The sequence below is a fragment of the Crinia signifera genome, chromosome 2 (genome assembly GCF_055691185.1).
Source record: "Crinia signifera chromosome 2, ASM5569118v1, whole genome shotgun sequence".
In the NCBI taxonomy this organism is placed as follows: Eukaryota; Metazoa; Chordata; class Amphibia; order Anura; family Myobatrachidae; genus Crinia; species Crinia signifera.
Window position 1 is genome coordinate 254,829,877 of NC_139218.1, and position 20,810 is coordinate 254,850,686.

At 43.6% G+C, this 20,810-nt stretch overlaps 1 protein-coding gene across 3 annotated transcripts in view; it reads left to right on the plus strand.

Moving 5' to 3' along the window:
• CFAP47 (cilia and flagella associated protein 47) overlaps positions 1 to 20,810 on the plus strand; it is a 474,937-nt gene that overhangs the window by 103,577 nt on the left and 350,550 nt on the right. For all 3 annotated transcript variants that reach the window (XR_014470467.1, XM_083174330.1, XM_083174331.1), the window contains exons 23-24: positions 14,972 to 15,140; positions 16,958 to 17,058. Coding sequence is in view for 2 of the 3 variants with exons in the window: in XM_083174330.1 (XP_083030456.1) it covers positions 14,972 to 15,140; positions 16,958 to 17,058 (270 nt within the window). In the remaining variant the exon portion in view is untranslated. The remainder of the gene's footprint in view (positions 1 to 14,971; positions 15,141 to 16,957; positions 17,059 to 20,810) is intronic.

The window sequence follows — 20,810 nt, forward strand, 5'->3', positions numbered from 1 at the left end:
CACCCACTAATCAATGTATGTTGGCCACTGAGGATGATGTTGTTGGAGAGGGGTAGGCATGATGAGTGTGAAGATCCGGGGTTCCAAATCACTCAGGCACAGTGATAGATAAAAACCAACAGTGGATACATCTATCTTTCACGCAATACATGTCATAATATATGTAGCACATGAGCTCCATGTAGTGTCGGGTTTGTTTGCTTGTTATTTTACAAGTTTTCCATTAAGTAGCATATTATTTGCAAAGCGAATAGGACACACAAGCAGCTTCTGCTGATTAAAATGATACTCAGAATGTTTGTATTTAGTGTGTGACTGCCACTGTATTTGCACATGAAATGCTACGTTATACCGTTTCCCAGGAAAATGCTGTAACTTTATATTTCTTATGTATATACAGTCATAGTAACACACTGAATATAGACATACCACATAACATTTTATTTATTTGTTTCCTTTACAGCAAAACAGGTTTTGTTGCACTTTATAATTAGAAACAGGGATAAAACAAACTGTGTAGTTACAGACAGTCAAAGGTAGGAGGACCCTGCTTACAAGCTAACCATTTTGCAAAAAATGGGGCAGATGTATTAAGCCTGGCAAAGAGATAAACTGGAGATAAAGTGGAAGGAGATAACGCAGCAGCCAATCAGCTCCCAAGTGTCATATTTCAAACACAGCCGATTGGCTGCTGCGTTATCTCCTTCCACTTTATCTCCAGTTTATCTCTAGTTTATCTCTTTGCAGGCTTAATACATCTGGCCCACTGTAAGATGCTATTTAACAGAAAAAGTGGCAAAAAATATGCCTGGCACTACTGAATCATACCATGGCATGGCACAACTAGGGGGGTGGTTAACATGAATGGAGGCTAGATTACATGGACAAATCTCTAGTATGTTTTGTATTTTTAGGTCAGTGCAATCTTTATCTGCCAGTTGCACTTTGTACAAAAATACAATAGAAACACGGTTTGACTCAAGCAATTATTACATCTTTCAAATATATTAATAATAATGATTATTAAATAAAATAATTGAATTGTCTAAAGTGTAAGGCATTTATTTTGGAATAGAGAAAAGGAGAATGATTCACTCAAAGAGGAAGAGACTGAGATAAACTTAATGAGAAGCAGAGGCGTAGGGAGGGCGGAGCCACTGGAGCACACGCTCCGGGCGCCGATTGGGCACTTGGTGCCACCGGCCCGCTCCCCCTCCGCAAATGAGCTCTGCAATTACACTATGTTCAAATATACTAGTAAGGGGCAGCGTGCGCCGGCGGCTGCTCTGCCCGGCGCCTGCGGCCTGTCTGCTCACCCGGTCCCTGCCGCCATGGTCCCAAGAAGCTCTCCCAGAAGAGCACTCAGCACTGTAGGTGCCGCGGCGCTGACGTCATGCGGAGGGCCCGTCTGCATTACTTGAGTCTCTGCGCGCACAGAGACTCTAGTAGAGAGCGTGACCGGGTTCACCAGCGCCGCGGGTTGAAAGAAGCACCAGTGTGGCAGCCGCCTGATTGCCACTACTGAAGCACTGCAACAGGTGAATCCTGCTTACAGTGTGTGTGTGTGTGTGTGTGTGTGTGAGAATGGTGCTCACAGTGTGTGTGTGTGAGTGAGAGAATTGTGTTTACAGTGTGTGTGTGTATGTGTGTGTGAATGGTGCTTACAGTGTGTGTGTTTTATAATGTCTTGATAAAGGGCATAGGAGCCCAAAACTATGCCCTTTAGCAGTGTCATTGGTTTTTGATTGAAAATAGTCTGCTCAGTGCTGTCCACGTGGAGGTTGATATTGTTTCTTTTAGGGGTAGTTGGCACCAGAGCCAGTTGTTTCAGTTTGGTTACAGGGTGCCATTCATATATATGTATGCATTTCCAGCAAAAAAAGTTTCACTCATAACGGCTGTGCCCTTAAAAATCCTGCGTTTGCCACTGAATATATATCATTATCAAGGTGGATTTCTTATTTTTTTTTTTTATAAAGCTAATTAATTATGGTGATGAACTTATGGTAATAAACTTAGGGATTGGTGGGGCCCGGGGGAAGAGAGGGGTGGTGGGGGGGCCGGGGGGGGGGTGTGAATCTCTCTTGATTCTGATGCCGCCCTGCTGTGCTGTATGTATCTTTATCTGTATATTTATTTATTTACAGTGTCATATAGCGCAGCAGATTGCGTTACAGTGTCTTATATAGCGCAGCAGATTCCGTTAGTGTCTTATATAGCGCAACAGATTCCGTTACAGTGTCCTATATAGCGCAGCAGATTCCGTTACAGCGTCTTATATAGCGCAGCAGATTCCGTTCCAGGTTCTTTTATAGCGCAGCAGATTCCGTTACAGTGTCTTATATATCGCAGCAGATTCCGTTACAGCGTCTTATATATTTCAAATGTAACATGCCAACACATGTTAGCCACGCCCCCAATTCATTACTGGGGGGGCGCAAAATATGTCCTTGCTCCTTGCTCCGGGCACCATGGCACCTAGCTACACCGCTGATGTAGATTGGCAGTTTTGTATTGCGTAGGAGAAGTCTGTCTCTAATGTTGCTGATTGCTTAACCCTAAGTGAATGTCAAAATAGGTGTCCAAATTGCAGAGCAAACATTTTGTTTCATCATATAGACCTGTAATAAAGTATTTTTTTTACACAGCCGCATTGATACGGGAACGCCCATGCGAACGCTGGGTTTTTCCATGTAAATGCAGCTGTGATGTAGTGTGTCGGGGATGGGGGCTGATGTCACATGACGTCAGTTGCCCACCCTGTCTTAGTCCCGGAGCCTGCAAATATAAGTCAGTCTCCACTGACATATTTGCGAGCCCAGGAGAAATCTTCGCATCTTACAGAGTCAACCAGAATCAGGCCCTATATACATTTTTCTCCAAAATAAAATAATTTAGGAAGAATGATGATTGCTGAATGCAGATGTCAGCTTAGTAGACAACCTTTGAATCATAATTTTTTTTACAAAAGATTATGCAGATGTATGTGGCATGCTCATACAGTAGATTTATTCTCACACTTTTGTTCCCCAATCTGAATGCACCCTCATTCATGGTAGCATTAATCTGATGTACAGTGATGTAATATTCACAATAGCTCAAGTTTTGAAGCATCTTTCTTGAAGACATTTTAAAATGGAAATCATAGCATGTATACATGTAAAGGAGAAAACACATTAGTTACTTGAAAAACTAGGCCCCAAAGAGCACATAATGCCAAAAAAGAGGTGCAAGATGGAATTGTCCTTGGGCCCTCCCATCCACTCTTATGTTGCGTAAATAGGTCATGCACACTGTCTGTAACAAACCAATCATTTCAGCGACAGGGTGTGCCACATGACTGTGGCAGAAATGATTGGTTTGTTTGATCCTCCACAAAAAAGAAGCAATTCAGCTCTACCTTTACAATCTGTCTCTACAGAGGCAAGATGTCCTCCTCATTCTCGTCCTCCGATTCCTCACCCCTTTCAGTGTGTACTTCCTCATCCTCACAGTTTATCAATTTGTCCCCACTGGACTCCACAATCACAGGTCCCTCTGTAGTCTCTGGAGGCAGTTCCTGGTCTTGGTTGAAGAATTGATCATTCATTTTGATTAACATCATCTCCACATTTTGCGGAAGCAACTTCCTATGCTGCTCGCTGACCAGGTCCCCGGCTGCACTAAAAACTCTTTCAGAGTACAGACTGGAGGGGGACAACTCAGGTAAAATAGAGCCAGTTTCTACAGGGGGCCTCCAAACTGCCTATTTTTACTGCCTGTACAGGTACTTGACATGTCTACTTTGATGCTGTCACCAAAGTAATCCTCCACCATTTTTTCAATGGTGACAGCATCATGTGCAGTGACAGTAGATATGTCATCAATCATTAGCAGGTCCTTCAGTCCAGACCTGACCTGCCTGCCCTGCATCACCGCCAGCGATGTTTCCTCGCAGCCACAGATGTTGGAGAAAATGAAGGAGGAGCTGTTGCCATGTCATGCTTCAGATGACAATCTCCTGACCAGCAGGTATTTGCACCACTGTAGACTTGTGCCAGAAACAGAGACACAACGGGTGAAATTTAATAGGATGAGAGTTTCAGAAAGTGAGAGATTTGGTGAGAAATCTCCAGTTTTTTTAAAGTGGCAATCATTTACACTGCTAAACCAGTTTGATTTTGCAGTGTAAATGATTGCCGCTTTAAAAAAACTGGAGATTTCTCACCAAATCTCTCACTATCTGAAACTCTCATCCTATTAAATCTCACCCAACATGCTTTAAACCGAGGTTTGTGCACGGTGGCCAGAATGTATTAGTCTGACTTTAATAGACTGACCACCCTCTAATCCTGGCAAAGCGTATGAAGGGCTTCACCCACAAGAGCTACATGCTTTGCGGAATTGCAACTCTTTAGCTCCTCCTTTACTTTCTCCAGCTGCTTCTGCAACTGCCTGATCAGGGGAATGACCTGACTCAAGTTGTCAGTGTCGGAAATGACTTCACGTGTGGCAAGTTCAAGCGGCTGGAGAACCTTGCACAACATGGAAATCAATCTCCACTGCACTTGATTCAGGTGCATCCCCTATCCTTTACCCTTGTCATAGGTGGCTGTGTAAGCTTGAATGGTCTTTTGCTGCTCCTCCATCCTCTGCACTATATAGAGTGTTTAGTTCTATCGCATCACAACCTCTTGTTTGAGGTGATGGCAGGACAGGTTCAGGAGTTCAGGAGTTCAGGAGTTTGATCATGCTCCAGCCTTCTACAGGCAGTGGCAGAATGAGACAGATAAAAATAACACTTTTATTTTGGGATTTATTTTATTTATATGCGGCACAGGAGGAGTGTACCACACACACACACACACACACACACACACACACACACACACACACACAACATAGAATACAAATTTGAGAGATTAAAATAAACCCTTTTATTTTGGGGTTATTTATATGCGGCACAGGAGTGTACTACACACACACGCACAGCAAAACCAGAAAAATGTATACTGATTAAAAATAACCTTTTTGTTTTGGGGTTATTTTATTTATTTACGGCACAGGAGGAGGGTACCACACACATACGGCAAAGTCTGAAAAATTAGATAGATTGAAATAACCCATTTATTTTGGGGTTATTTATTATGTGGGTGCAGCGCAGGATAGTGTAACATACACACACAGCCACAGCAAAGCCTGAAAAAAATGAGAGGGATTAAACTAACCCTTTGTACACTGGACTGTCACTGTACTTATACGGCAGTACTATTGAACTTAATGGCAGTACCATTGGACTAAACAGCAGTACCACTGGACTAGCAGTACCACTGGAATAAACAGCAGTACCACTGGACATACTGTAACAGCATTACCACTGGACTTAACGGCAGTACTAGACAGCACAGCACCATTGCATTGGACATATACAGCAGCACAGGACACCAGCCCGGCAGCAGACAGCACAGTACCACAGGACTGGACTGCACAGGACACCCCCACTGCGACCAGGTCGCCCCCCCCCATGCCAGCTTCCCAGAGAGACACACAGAGACACAACCTCCCTCAACCCTCTCCAGTGCCGGAGATCCCGGGATGATGATGTTTTGTCTCATTCTGTGCGCTGAGCTTTATGTGAATTACCGAACGCACTCGGATCTCGGTTCAGATCCTTGCCATTTGGTAGTATCCAGATTTCAGATATCTGGATGTGCTCACCTCTATTTATCACCACATAACAATTAAAGAAGGATATCAAGCCAAAATGAACTTTGTAGTCCAGAATTAAAACTGTAAATTGACAGACCTTTCATTTAGGCTGCATTTGCTATTTATGTAAGTGATAGAAAGTGCGGTCGTCTACCTGGAGGCAGTTTAGATCCATTGCATGTACATAAAGATGCAGAGATTGGGCACACATCAGTTGTTAATCAACCTTCTTAGTAAAACAAAGGGGGTTTGCAGGTGCACTATGCACTCATTACTGCTAACATACAGTATATTATTTTTTATATTTCATTCATGAGGTTGTTAGCATACATTTTCCCAAAGATGCCCACCGCATTAAAGTCACCTCTCTCGAGCAGGTCCCTAGCACTATGGGGTTCATGCCTGGGGTGCAGGGCACCCATAAACTATAAACTAGTCCAGAAAAACCACCCATGGGCTTCACACAAATAAAATATAGATGTGAAGTGTAATAGAATGTAAAGTATGTAGGGTATGTGAAACCAACTAATAGTGATAAAGGGTGTGTCAAAAGTAATAAAATTATAAAAAATATATATGATTACCTCAGATGATTCTAGTTGGCTCGATAATCAGTGAAAATGTGGTGCTTAGCGAGTCTTCTAACACCACACACTGGGCGTGCGATGTCCAACCCCCTCCACCATCTGCATCCATTCACAGGGTAGCGTCCTGGGGCAAAATTATTTTATAGTCGCCGACCATCTAATGATTTTCACCTGCTCACAAACCTAAGTCAGTCTGGGCTGACTTATGCTGCACATACTTTTTGTACTAGATCTCATCTGATCTCATCGCAAAACCGAGATGCGATGAGATGTGATATTGTATACAATATTGTATACAATAATTGTAACGTGTATGGGCACCCTTAGACTTGTGGCATCCGGGTCCAAGAACTGGGCAGGCGGCTGATGCCCTGTGACATCAGCTCCCCCTCGGCAGGCAGTTGCCTGCCTGCGTTTTCTTGGGGCGATGTTCCATATATAATTTCTTGCTATTTTATTTAAGACTTGGATTGAGGACAACAGTTGCAAATGAACTGGGTAAGAATCAAAACCTTTCTACAGCTAGATTTTCTGATTATATCATTACCTAACGCATGCTTAATGAAGCGTAAACCATTCATTTGTTGTTTTTTGTTGAGAATTTCACAAAGTTTACCTTTAGTCTACGCACTTACACATTGAAGAGTGGACAGGGATTTAACAACCTGCAGCATATTGAATCATTTCAAGAGATTTTGTGAATTTTGTTTATGGTTACCGCGCTTTTACCTTTGTATGTGGGGGCTGCTTAACTGAGTTGTCCGTGCTCAATAATAGGGTGAATAATGGTAATAGTTAAGCGCTCAACCTTGGTTTTATGCTAGTGAGAATAATGTGACGAGATGTTTGTGTTCTGAATAAAGTTTTATTTGTAAACAATATATACAAGTTTTGTACAAGAGAAATGCAGTAAATGGTGGGGGTGTCTGAGATGAGTCCCGTGGGGGATATGAGGGTGCCAGCAGGCCCCTTTAACATAAGCCTGGGAGGATTATGTCTCATTCAGTATAGTAGTGTGGCAGTGGCCTGTATTGAGTCCTAGGGGTTATCAGGGGTCAGCGGAACCCTTTATACCATAAGCCCTTGGGCTTATGTCTCAACAAGAGGCCGCTGTGTGAGTGAGGGTAAGGGGTTAAGGGGTTAGATTCCGTTCCAGGTTCTTTTATAGCGCAGCAGATTCCGTTACAGTGTCTTATATATCGCAGCAGATTCCGTTACAGCGTCTTATATATTTCAAATGTAACATGCCAACACATGTTAGCCACGCCCCCAATTCATTACTGGGGGGGCGCAAAATATGTCCTTGCTCCTTGCTCCGGGCACCATGGCACCTAGCTACACCGCTGATGTAGATTGGCAGTTTTGTATTGCGTAGGAGAAGTCTGTCTCTAATGTTGCTGATTGCTTAACCCTAAGTGAATGTCAAAATAGGTGTCCAAATTGCAGAGCAAACATTTTGTTTCATCATATAGACCTGTAATAAAGTATTTTTTTTACACAGCCGCATTGATACGGGAACGCCCATGCGAACGCTGGGTTTTTCCATGTAAATGCAGCTGTGATGTAGTGTGTCGGGGATGGGGGCTGATGTCACATGACGTCAGTTGCCCACCCTGTCTTAGTCCCGGAGCCTGCAAATATAAGTCAGTCTCCACTGACATATTTGCGAGCCCAGGAGAAATCTTCGCATCTTACAGAGTCAACCAGAATCAGGCCCTATATACATTTTTCTCCAAAATAAAATAATTTAGGAAGAATGATGATTGCTGAATGCAGATGTCAGCTTAGTAGACAACCTTTGAATCATAATTTTTTTTACAAAAGATTATGCAGATGTATGTGGCATGCTCATACAGTAGATTTATTCTCACACTTTTGTTCCCCAATCTGAATGCACCCTCATTCATGGTAGCATTAATCTGATGTACAGTGATGTAATATTCACAATAGCTCAAGTTTTGAAGCATCTTTCTTGAAGACATTTTAAAATGGAAATCATAGCATGTATACATGTAAAGGAGAAAACACATTAGTTACTTGAAAAACTAGGCCCCAAAGAGCACATAATGCCAAAAAAGAGGTGCAAGATGGAATTGTCCTTGGGCCCTCCCATCCACTCTTATGTTGCGTAAATAGGTCATGCACACTGTCTGTAACAAACCAATCATTTCAGCGACAGGGTGTGCCACATGACTGTGGCAGAAATGATTGGTTTGTTTGATCCTCCACAAAAAAGAAGCAATTCAGCTCTACCTTTACAATCTGTCTCTACAGAGGCAAGATGTCCTCCTCATTCTCGTCCTCCGATTCCTCACCCCTTTCAGTGTGTACTTCCTCATCCTCACAGTTTATCAATTTGTCCCCACTGGACTCCACAATCACAGGTCCCTCTGTAGTCTCTGGAGGCAGTTCCTGGTCTTGGTTGAAGAATTGATCATTCATTTTGATTAACATCATCTCCACATTTTGCGGAAGCAACTTCCTATGCTGCTCGCTGACCAGGTCCCCGGCTGCACTAAAAACTCTTTCAGAGTACAGACTGGAGGGGGACAACTCAGGTAAAATAGAGCCAGTTTCTACAGGGGGCCTCCAAACTGCCTATTTTTACTGCCTGTACAGGTACTTGACATGTCTACTTTGATGCTGTCACCAAAGTAATCCTCCACCATTTTTTCAATGGTGACAGCATCATGTGCAGTGACAGTAGATATGTCATCAATCATTAGCAGGTCCTTCAGTCCAGACCTGACCTGCCTGCCCTGCATCACCGCCAGCGATGTTTCCTCGCAGCCACAGATGTTGGAGAAAATGAAGGAGGAGCTGTTGCCATGTCATGCTTCAGATGACAATCTCCTGACCAGCAGGTATTTGCACCACTGTAGACTTGTGCCAGAAACAGAGACACAACGGGTGAAATTTAATAGGATGAGAGTTTCAGAAAGTGAGAGATTTGGTGAGAAATCTCCAGTTTTTTTAAAGTGGCAATCATTTACACTGCTAAACCAGTTTGATTTTGCAGTGTAAATGATTGCCGCTTTAAAAAAACTGGAGATTTCTCACCAAATCTCTCACTATCTGAAACTCTCATCCTATTAAATCTCACCCAACATGCTTTAAACCGAGGTTTGTGCACGGTGGCCAGAATGTATTAGTCTGACTTTAATAGACTGACCACCCTCTAATCCTGGCAAAGCGTATGAAGGGCTTCACCCACAAGAGCTACATGCTTTGCGGAATTGCAACTCTTTAGCTCCTCCTTTACTTTCTCCAGCTGCTTCTGCAACTGCCTGATCAGGGGAATGACCTGACTCAAGTTGTCAGTGTCGGAAATGACTTCACGTGTGGCAAGTTCAAGCGGCTGGAGAACCTTGCACAACATGGAAATCAATCTCCACTGCACTTGATTCAGGTGCATCCCCTATCCTTTACCCTTGTCATAGGTGGCTGTGTAAGCTTGAATGGTCTTTTGCTGCTCCTCCATCCTCTGCACTATATAGAGTGTTTAGTTCTATCGCATCACAACCTCTTGTTTGAGGTGATGGCAGGACAGGTTCAGGAGTTCAGGAGTTCAGGAGTTTGATCATGCTCCAGCCTTCTACAGGCAGTGGCAGAATGAGACAGATAAAAATAACACTTTTATTTTGGGATTTATTTTATTTATATGCGGCACAGGAGGAGTGTACCACACACACACACACACACACACACACACACACACACACACACACACAACATAGAATACAAATTTGAGAGATTAAAATAAACCCTTTTATTTTGGGGTTATTTATATGCGGCACAGGAGTGTACTACACACACACGCACAGCAAAACCAGAAAAATGTATACTGATTAAAAATAACCTTTTTGTTTTGGGGTTATTTTATTTATTTACGGCACAGGAGGAGGGTACCACACACATACGGCAAAGTCTGAAAAATTAGATAGATTGAAATAACCCATTTATTTTGGGGTTATTTATTATGTGGGTGCAGCGCAGGATAGTGTAACATACACACACAGCCACAGCAAAGCCTGAAAAAAATGAGAGGGATTAAACTAACCCTTTGTACACTGGACTGTCACTGTACTTATACGGCAGTACTATTGAACTTAATGGCAGTACCATTGGACTAAACAGCAGTACCACTGGACTAGCAGTACCACTGGAATAAACAGCAGTACCACTGGACATACTGTAACAGCATTACCACTGGACTTAACGGCAGTACTAGACAGCACAGCACCATTGCATTGGACATATACAGCAGCACAGGACACCAGCCCGGCAGCAGACAGCACAGTACCACAGGACTGGACTGCACAGGACACCCCCACTGCGACCAGGTCGCCCCCCCCCATGCCAGCTTCCCAGAGAGACACACAGAGACACAACCTCCCTCAACCCTCTCCAGTGCCGGAGATCCCGGGATGATGATGTTTTGTCTCATTCTGTGCGCTGAGCTTTATGTGAATTACCGAACGCACTCGGATCTCGGTTCAGATCCTTGCCATTTGGTAGTATCCAGATTTCAGATATCTGGATGTGCTCACCTCTATTTATCACCACATAACAATTAAAGAAGGATATCAAGCCAAAATGAACTTTGTAGTCCAGAATTAAAACTGTAAATTGACAGACCTTTCATTTAGGCTGCATTTGCTATTTATGTAAGTGATAGAAAGTGCGGTCGTCTACCTGGAGGCAGTTTAGATCCATTGCATGTACATAAAGATGCAGAGATTGGGCACACATCAGTTGTTAATCAACCTTCTTAGTAAAACAAAGGGGGTTTGCAGGTGCACTATGCACTCATTACTGCTAACATACAGTATATTATTTTTTATATTTCATTCATGAGGTTGTTAGCATACATTTTCCCAAAGATGCCCACCGCATTAAAGTCACCTCTCTCGAGCAGGTCCCTAGCACTATGGGGTTCATGCCTGGGGTGCAGGGCACCCATAAACTATAAACTAGTCCAGAAAAACCACCCATGGGCTTCACACAAATAAAATATAGATGTGAAGTGTAATAGAATGTAAAGTATGTAGGGTATGTGAAACCAACTAATAGTGATAAAGGGTGTGTCAAAAGTAATAAAATTATAAAAAATATATATGATTACCTCAGATGATTCTAGTTGGCTCGATAATCAGTGAAAATGTGGTGCTTAGCGAGTCTTCTAACACCACACACTGGGCGTGCGATGTCCAACCCCCTCCACCATCTGCATCCATTCACAGGGTAGCGTCCTGGGGCAAAATTATTTTATAGTCGCCGACCATCTAATGATTTTCACCTGCTCACAAACCTAAGTCAGTCTGGGCTGACTTATGCTGCACATACTTTTTGTACTAGATCTCATCTGATCTCATCGCAAAACCGAGATGCGATGAGATGTGATATTGTATACAATATTGTATACAATAATTGTAACGTGTATGGGCACCCTTAGACTTGTGGCATCCGGGTCCAAGAACTGGGCAGGCGGCTGATGCCCTGTGACATCAGCTCCCCCTCGGCAGGCAGTTGCCTGCCTGCGTTTTCTTGGGGCGATGTTCCATATATAATTTCTTGCTATTTTATTTAAGACTTGGATTGAGGACAACAGTTGCAAATGAACTGGGTAAGAATCAAAACCTTTCTACAGCTAGATTTTCTGATTATATCATTACCTAACGCATGCTTAATGAAGCGTAAACCATTCATTTGTTGTTTTTTGTTGAGAATTTCACAAAGTTTACCTTTAGTCTACGCACTTACACATTGAAGAGTGGACAGGGATTTAACAACCTGCAGCATATTGAATCATTTCAAGAGATTTTGTGAATTTTGTTTATGGTTACCGCGCTTTTACCTTTGTATGTGGGGGCTGCTTAACTGAGTTGTCCGTGCTCAATAATAGGGTGAATAATGGTAATAGTTAAGCGCTCAACCTTGGTTTTATGCTAGTGAGAATAATGTGACGAGATGTTTGTGTTCTGAATAAAGTTTTATTTGTAAACAATATATACAAGTTTTGTACAAGAGAAATGCAGTAAATGGTGGGGGTGTCTGAGATGAGTCCCGTGGGGGATATGAGGGTGCCAGCAGGCCCCTTTAACATAAGCCTGGGAGGATTATGTCTCATTCAGTATAGTAGTGTGGCAGTGGCCTGTATTGAGTCCTAGGGGTTATCAGGGGTCAGCGGAACCCTTTATACCATAAGCCCTTGGGCTTATGTCTCAACAAGAGGCCGCTGTGTGAGTGAGGGTAAGGGGTTAAGTGACCCGTGGGCGGGCGGGGTTAAGTCCAGATACACTTGTGGCTGCAGGAAAAAAGTCAACGGAGGTGCTGGGTGGCGGAGCCCCGCTCCCAGAGTTGTTTCACACTCACAGTCTTTATGCAGAGTTCGTGCAGCGGATAGGTGCTGGACGTCCCGGATTCACTTATGAGGCAGTGGTGAGCGGCGTTCACCCGTCTGCCTGTCTGTGTGTAAAGCCGCTGCGGTGATCGTGCAAGCGGCTTCCACTGCTCCCGACCCGGACGCTAACTTCCGGGTTAGCGGGGTGACGTCACCGGGGGAGATGTGCGCTCGACTCCGGGCGGACGGAGGAGACTTTGATGCTGTAGGTGTTGTTGTGGAGAAGATTTGTGCAGATTTTGTGTGAGACTATGGCCTGATTCAGACCTCCTGTCTATTATTATTTTATTTATGAGGCGCCACAAGAGTTTCGCAGCACCTGTAAAGGAACAGTACAGGGAGACAAAACTTACAGTAAATAAATAACAGAAATAGATTACAAGTAAAATCAATGCCACAGTTCCATACATATTACAGCTTAAAAGTAGGTAGTGAGGACTTAGGGGCTGGTAGTCAGAGATGGACACTGATTGTTTGAGTATAGTAGAGCTGTGAGTGAAATGTGAAGAGAATAGGGCTTAGACAACAGGAGGGAAGAGGGCCCTGCTCTGAGGAGCTTACAATCTAGTAGGAAGGGGAGACAGACAGATTACATGAGGTGCAAGCAGTTGGGAGGTGGGTTGATGGCAGGATGTAGGCAGGCAGAGACGGACAGTGTATGTGGAAGGGGTCAGAGTACAAGCCTCAGGACTAAGTTATGCAGTGGAAGGGTACGCTTTGATGAATAGGTGAGTTTTCAGTGCCCGTTTTAAACTTTGCAAGGTTGGGGAGAGTCTAATGGAGCAAGAGAGTGCATTCCACTGAAGGGGTGCAGCACGGGCAAAGTCCTGAACTTTAGAATGGGAAGCAGTGATCAGGGTGGTGGAGAGTCAACAATCGACAGTTGACCGAAGAGGTGGAGAGGGAGTATGAATGGAGATAAGGTTAGAGATATATATGGAGCAGTGGAATTAGATATATGGCCTGTTCTGTGTATATTCGAAGCCTAACAAGCAGGTAAACACCCCCCTTCCTGCGCTGAATGCCCACCCCTCCAGCCTTGTGAATCCCTGCATTAGCATGTTAGTTTTCTCCCATGCACCATTGAATATTTTTTTTTCCTCTTCGCAGATAAAAGTCAGTCTAAACTGACTTTTATCCTGGCTGGAGATGGACAAATTTGGGACGAACGCTGAGCCAGGCATTGACTAAGCAGGCAATGACACACCTGTGTCTGCAGGGCTACCCAGTGTTTCTGTGGGTGCATCTATAAAATGCTGTGCATTCCCCTGTTTCCACCCCCTGCCATCTGATACTTGAGAGAATGCCCAGGTGAGTGTGAAACTCGCCAAAGGCGATTGCTCAGGCGGTTTGCACATGTGCATATTTGTGCATATGCAGATCCCCACCGTCGGCCGGGGGACCGAATTCTACTTGTATAATTACATACTTTAGGAATGACAGTGGAGGATGAGTGGGGGCAATCTGGAAGCTATAGGTTAAGAGTTATGAATTGGAATGAACAGGATTAGGAAATAGTACACAGGCCTGATTCACAGATGATTTACACAGTTCAGCAATTATCAGCCTACTTTGCATGTGTCTAAGTCGCACTGGTTATGTGCTGCAGTGGTCCTGTGATGGCAGTCATCATGAGGATTTATTAGCAACGCGTATCACAACGTTGGAATCCCGACTGCCTGCACCCCGATAGGGGGCGAGCGCGATGCAGGCCCTTGCAGTCGTGGACCCCCACAAGAGAGAATAGCCCCTGTGACTGTGAGTCAGGATCCCCCCCTGACGGAGCACCGGCAGTCGGGATTCCGACCTCGGGATACTGACTGTCAGAGCGTCATCCGGTACCCGAGAGGAAAGCCCATCAGAGATCACTGTAATAAGCTAGGAATCTTTTTATTTCATTTTCATTTTTGTACTTGCCAAATAACTGACCTTAAATCTGGAAATGATAGCGTTAAAATAACTATGGAGAACATAAATTTACAGTATACATGTAGAGAATCGTGTCAGAATATAGCAAGAAAGTGCATTTTAATCACTGTTATTATTGATCAGCTATTGTTATATGCCACCGCCAGTTCTGTTCCTTATTGAATGGCAGTAATCCATTGTACGTTATATTGATCTTATAATAATTATCTGCAGTTCAGAATGTGACTAATGAGCACAGCTTGTATTTGCAGATTCTTTCTTTCCAATTTCTTATTCCAGTCATTTAGAGTTTCTTGTTGACTTTCAAACTGTATAAATGTAATAGAATCCATAGCCTTACTGTATATGGACTTTTGTCCTGCAGGTGGCAGCATATGACTTTCAGCTTCCAGTACACATCAACTTGACCGGTGGATTATCTGATGCTGCTAGCTCGGAAGCTGTCACTCCAACTCTCTCAGAAAAGCATATTGTTGTTCCCAGGCCTCAGACTGTGAATGTCATCACTCCTTCATGTAAAGTAAATGCCACTGGTATGTCGATAAAATTGTCTTTATGTATGTGTAACCTTAATATAACCACACTTTCAGAAGTAGTAAACATGAACTTTCAATACTCTGTTTATGCCTGTTGTCATTGTACTGACAGCTTTTAAGTGCATAGTTCTGTTCTTGCAAAATCATTACGCATCTTAAATGGCAAATGCCTCGTCTACAAAACGTGTTCCCAAACAAGGCACAATTCTGCACCATTTCTCAATATGCGGTGTATTATATTTATACAACATTGAGCCGTTACCAAATCAATGCTAAATTTGGCAAAAAGTATTTTCTGGGTTAATGGGAATCATTCCTGACAGATGACAACTATGGAATGGGTGCAATGAGGTGCAAAACTGGGTGCCTATAATTAACAGGGGTTTCTGTTTATGAAACAAGATATTTTGCTTGCAATATGCTTGAAACCATGAATCTATGCTTAATTACATATTCTTTGTAATACAGGGACTGTGCTTCAAAAGTTTTGGTGAACAGCAATAGAAGAGACATTGCATATTGCAGCAAGGGAAGTTCCGCTATTTGTCATTACAATGTAGTTGGTGCAGCAGGAACCCTTGATCTTGGCGCTGCAGTACAGCCAGTTTCAGTTTCCTGCACACGTTACTGAGATTACACTGGACCACACATGCGCACTGCACCGGAAGCCCTATTTTGGTGTCTTTCTGTGGTAGAGATGGAACTACCATTGGTGCAGCAGGTGCATGGCAGTGGAGCCCCTGAGGAGCCCATTGCTAGCCAGACCAGCAATGACTTCTTGGGTTGGGGTAGAGGGGCCACAAATTATATTTGATGAGATTTACAAGTTTGACTGAAATCACATAAATTTGGACAATCGCGATTTACTTAAGGCAAATTTTGCATGGAAAACATGATTTTCCATGGCAATAGACAAACTAATTTGATCAAACATTGAAGTCTTTTCATAGACAGCAATATCCTGGATTTACTAAGCATTGTGAATAGACAACCAAATCAGTAGTGGGTTTGTATGTGAAAGGCCATCAAATTTGTCCACCCATAATCATGATGAAAATAAAAGTGGACTAAATCATTAATCACTAAATCACAGCAGTGTGCTGAACCAAAGGCCTGCTTTAGATCTGCTCCTTAGGCTGCGTATATTTGTTGCCCAGTGAGTAGGTAAATGCCACCCGCAGAACTCACGCCCACCCGCCCGAATCCCCGCACTACGCATACACATCCGATCGCATGTAACCATAGTATCATTTTTCCTATGTTCGTTGTGAAAAGTAAGCCAGGACTTTTCATTTGAACACTTTCCGACAAATTGGGGGTGGGAGTTGACGTCATGTGACATCATCAGCCTGCCCCAAGCATTTCTAAGGGCACGCCCACTTTTTTGGGGGCAAGTCCATGAAACTTTGGGTGGACCCCAGGGAACTGCCTGTCACTCAGGCGAAGAGAAACTTAATGCACTCACAAAACTAGCAATCCACCATCTGCCAGAAATGAACCAATAGGAAAGCTATAGGAAGTGTTTGTCTGTTTCCTACGGTATTCATTGGTTTTCATGCGTCTTTTCAGACTATCTGCTTGCAAAGTCTGTTCAGAACTAGTAATATTCAAAACAATGCTTAAATATCTGTGTTTACACCCTCCAAACCAACAGTGATGTTCAGCGTTTTGGTTTGAAAGTCAAATATGATTCTTCTCCAATCTAGTCTTCATATTGGAGTCAGCTAGTAAATAGAACTTTCTTGGTGTTTGCTGTGAAATATTAAAATGAATCTCAACTGAATAACTTGTTCAACGACGAATCCTTCCCACAGTTTTACAGCAACTGCTCACATTCTCCACTACCAAGATTGTATTTGAATTACCGGCTAAGATGCTTGAGCTAGGAATTGCAGATGACTCTTTATGCTCGCAGGTAAGACTCTCATGAACAGTATTTGAGGAGAAATAGATTTGAAGTTCAGGGTTATCATAATTCAGAGAATATGGTGAATTAAGAAGAGCTCCCCAAAGCAATATTAAGTATCGTTTATATGGTAAGTATAGGAGATATGGATATATTGACCTAGATGCAAAAGCAGACAAATTCCTAAGTTTTGCATTTTTTTCTTCCTGAAATAAGAACATTGGATATTATGTGCATGTTTTGCTGATATTTTAATATAAACATACAATGTTTTGCTGTAAGATTAAAACCTGTAAAATAAATCTATTACGAGCATTAAAAGTAAATGTAAATCATGTGATGTTTATTACTCTTTATAATTTACCTGGAAGCTAAAACTCTAATTTCCGGCTTTTAATAATAGTTTTCAGGTTTCAGACTGAGCTTAGTACAAATTTGGGTACTCTTTACCTAGCACGGCGCCCACGATGTCCATCGCGGTCATCGGGTGTAAAAAATCGCGGGCATCGCATGCACTACAGTAACGGGTGCGACGCGACCGACGCGATGCACGCGATTTCCCATAGGGATCAATGTTAAATTTTTCAATGGACACGATTTTTCAGTTCAATGCCTCAATGCCCGCGATTTTGCCATAGGAAACAATGTTAAATGGGCCACAGAGCCCAAATAGGCACCCTTAGCAGTGAAATGTCCCCCACAATTGTTAACGACAGCCCACGATCCACGCGAACCCGAAGCGTGGCGAGCGCAGCGGTACGCGTCCTCCAACCTTTTCATACCCCCACTATCCACGTCGGCGTGGAGTTGAGAATAGAATAGTGTGGCGAGCGCAGCGAGCCACCGAGCCCGAAGCGTGGCGAGCGTAGCGAGCCCCGCGAGGGGACGCGGATACCTTCACAGGTAAACGCGGCCCTACGCGGGCTTCACAGGTATCCGCGTCCCCTCGCGGGGCTCGCTGCGCTCGCCATGCTTCGGGCTCGGTGGCTCGCTGGCCACACTATTCTATTCTCAACTCCACGCCGACGTGGATAGTGGGGGTATGAAAAGGTCGGAGGACGCGTACCGCTGCGCTCGCCACACTTCGGGTTCACGTGGATCGTGGGGTGTCGTTAACAATTGTGGGGGACATTTCACTGCTAAGGGTGCCTATTTGGGCTCTGTGGCCCATTTAACATAGTTTCCTATGGCTAAATCGCGGGCATTGAGGCATTGAACTGAAAAATCGGGTCCATTGAAAAATTTAACATTGATCCCTATGGGAAATCGCGGGCATCGCGTCGGTCGCGTCGCACCCGTTACTTTAGTGCATACGATGGACGCGATGGGTGCCGTCCTAGGTAAAGAGTACCCAAATTTGTTCGGAAAATGGGCAAACCCATGTGCACTGCAGATGGGGCAGATTTAACATGTATAGAGAGAGTTAGATTTGTGTGAGTTATTTTGTTTCTGTGCAGGGTAAATACTGGCTGCATTATTTTTACACTGCAATTTAGATTTCAGTTTCAGCACACCCCACCTAAATTTAACTCTCTTTGCACAGGTTACATCTGCCCCACCTGCAGTGCACATGGTTTTGACCATTTTCCAAACAAATTTGTACTGAGCTCAGATTTGAATAAGACCCTAGGTCAAACCTATTCCCTGTGACAGACAAAGGTGCGGTTACCACTTCATGTATGCACCCGAACTCGCACCCCTTGTGGCCCCTTTTAGTGACCAACTTACAGATTTGTACGCACAGTCCTATGGCACAGCCACTAAATATCAGCAAGTCAGCCCTAAAAACATTACAGGGAATAGAACTGACCCCATTAAATTTCCATTTTTCCAGCTTTACTGTTATACTGGTATTCAACACATAGCATAGATAAATATACAACAAATAAATATTCATTGGTATATTATTGGCAATAATGAGAAATAGATATACCATTACAGATGAAAAATGTGCACACTGGTCCTGAGTCAGATGGATCTATTTCTACAGTTGCAAGCAGTGATTGTTTGCACATGCAGATACAAATTTACTCCTTTGTACATATTTCCATTTGATTTGGACAGAACATGGATGGATCAGTATTTCTGTTAAATTGGGCACTTGGTGGGGGTGGGGGGGGGGACTGGGCATTGACTATATGAACATTTTGGAGTGTCATGTACATATAGCTAAAGCACTGCCTCTGTAAATTTGGCCTGTATGACCTGATTTACAGTTATAAGTACATCCATCTAGAACTGGGGTAGCCAACCTTAGTCCTCGAGAGCTACCAACAGTGCATGTTTTGCAGGTCTCCTCACAGAATCACAAGTGAGCTAATTAGCTCCATCTGTGTATCTTTTAAAATGTGTCAGTGATTAATGAGTGCAGCTGTGCAGCAGCTAGGTTGTCTGGAAAATGTGAACTGTTGGTAGCTCTCGAGGGCTAGGGTTGGCTACCACTGATCTAGAAAGTTCAGTTTTGTACTGTACCTTAGCAATCCTTATTGAACACTGGGGAGTTTAAGATGTTCAGATGGATTACCGATGGAGAACTGACAGCTCTACTCTAAGGCCCTTATTCTGGTTGACTCACAAGGATACGAATTTCTCAGCCTTGGGAGTCCCCCAGAGGCCGCCTGCCGCCCGTGCGAACCCCCCTACCCATTTTGCTCCAGTGATCCCCCGTATGGCTGTGAATGGATGATTTGCATAATCATCCATTCACAGCCTTGAGTGCGGGAGAGAAATCATTCGATGGTCAGAGACTGATTTCTCCAGCGATCGCAGATCTGAGACACCTCTGTGGCATTTGAGATCTCCCCGCGCCCTGTGCGGAAAGTGGACAGGCAGCTGACATCCGCTGCTGTCATCTGCCCGTCCCCCGCACCATGAAACACTGGGCGTTCCCATGGGCAAATTCCCCAGGCCGTCGCCCAACGCTCCCCAACACCCCTCGCCCAGACTTCTGTGCATGAGCAATGTGACCACACAGCGGCGGCACATGCATATAAATAACAATGTATAGTTGCCAAAAATCAGTGCCCCGTGCGAACGAATGGGGGACAGATTCAATCAGAATCACTCCCTAAATCAGAATGTAAAATAAAAACCCAGGCAATAATATATATGTGTGTGTGCATCCTGGTGTGCTATTTAGCTGGATGTGCGGCAAACTGTAAGGTGCCTCTTTTACAATAATTGTCTAAAGGTCTCAAGCAAACATTTCTTATTGCACCAATTTTGGGTTAATTTATTAAAAGTTAATTACAGGGGTACAGGCTCTGATAGCTAACAGTTTGCATCTGGCTTGTGACCCTTAACTTGTAATAGTTCCTGCCACCTAGCAGCCACCAATGGATAATAACAGAGAATTTGTACAGATAAGAACCACTTGGCTCATCTAGTCTTTCCATATACAAGCACACAGTAGAGTTAATCATTTTGTTGGGAGCCAGTTAACCTACCAGTATATTTTTGGACTGTAGGATTAAACTGGAGTACCTGGAGGAAACCCATGCAAGTATGGGGAGAATATACAAACTCCACACAGTTACTGTGATAGTAGAATTACCCCATGACCTCAGTGTTGTGAGGCAGTAATGCTAAGCATTACACCATCCGTACTGGATACAGCTTCAAATGTTATAAGCTGTCATAGGCAAGCCCCAAAAACTTTTGGTTTTCAGAGCTTGATCAATGCAACTTTCATATATTGTATGGGAATGGCACTGTTTTGCAAATGTGTGTTTAAGAGCAAATGTACATAATTTTCTATAACC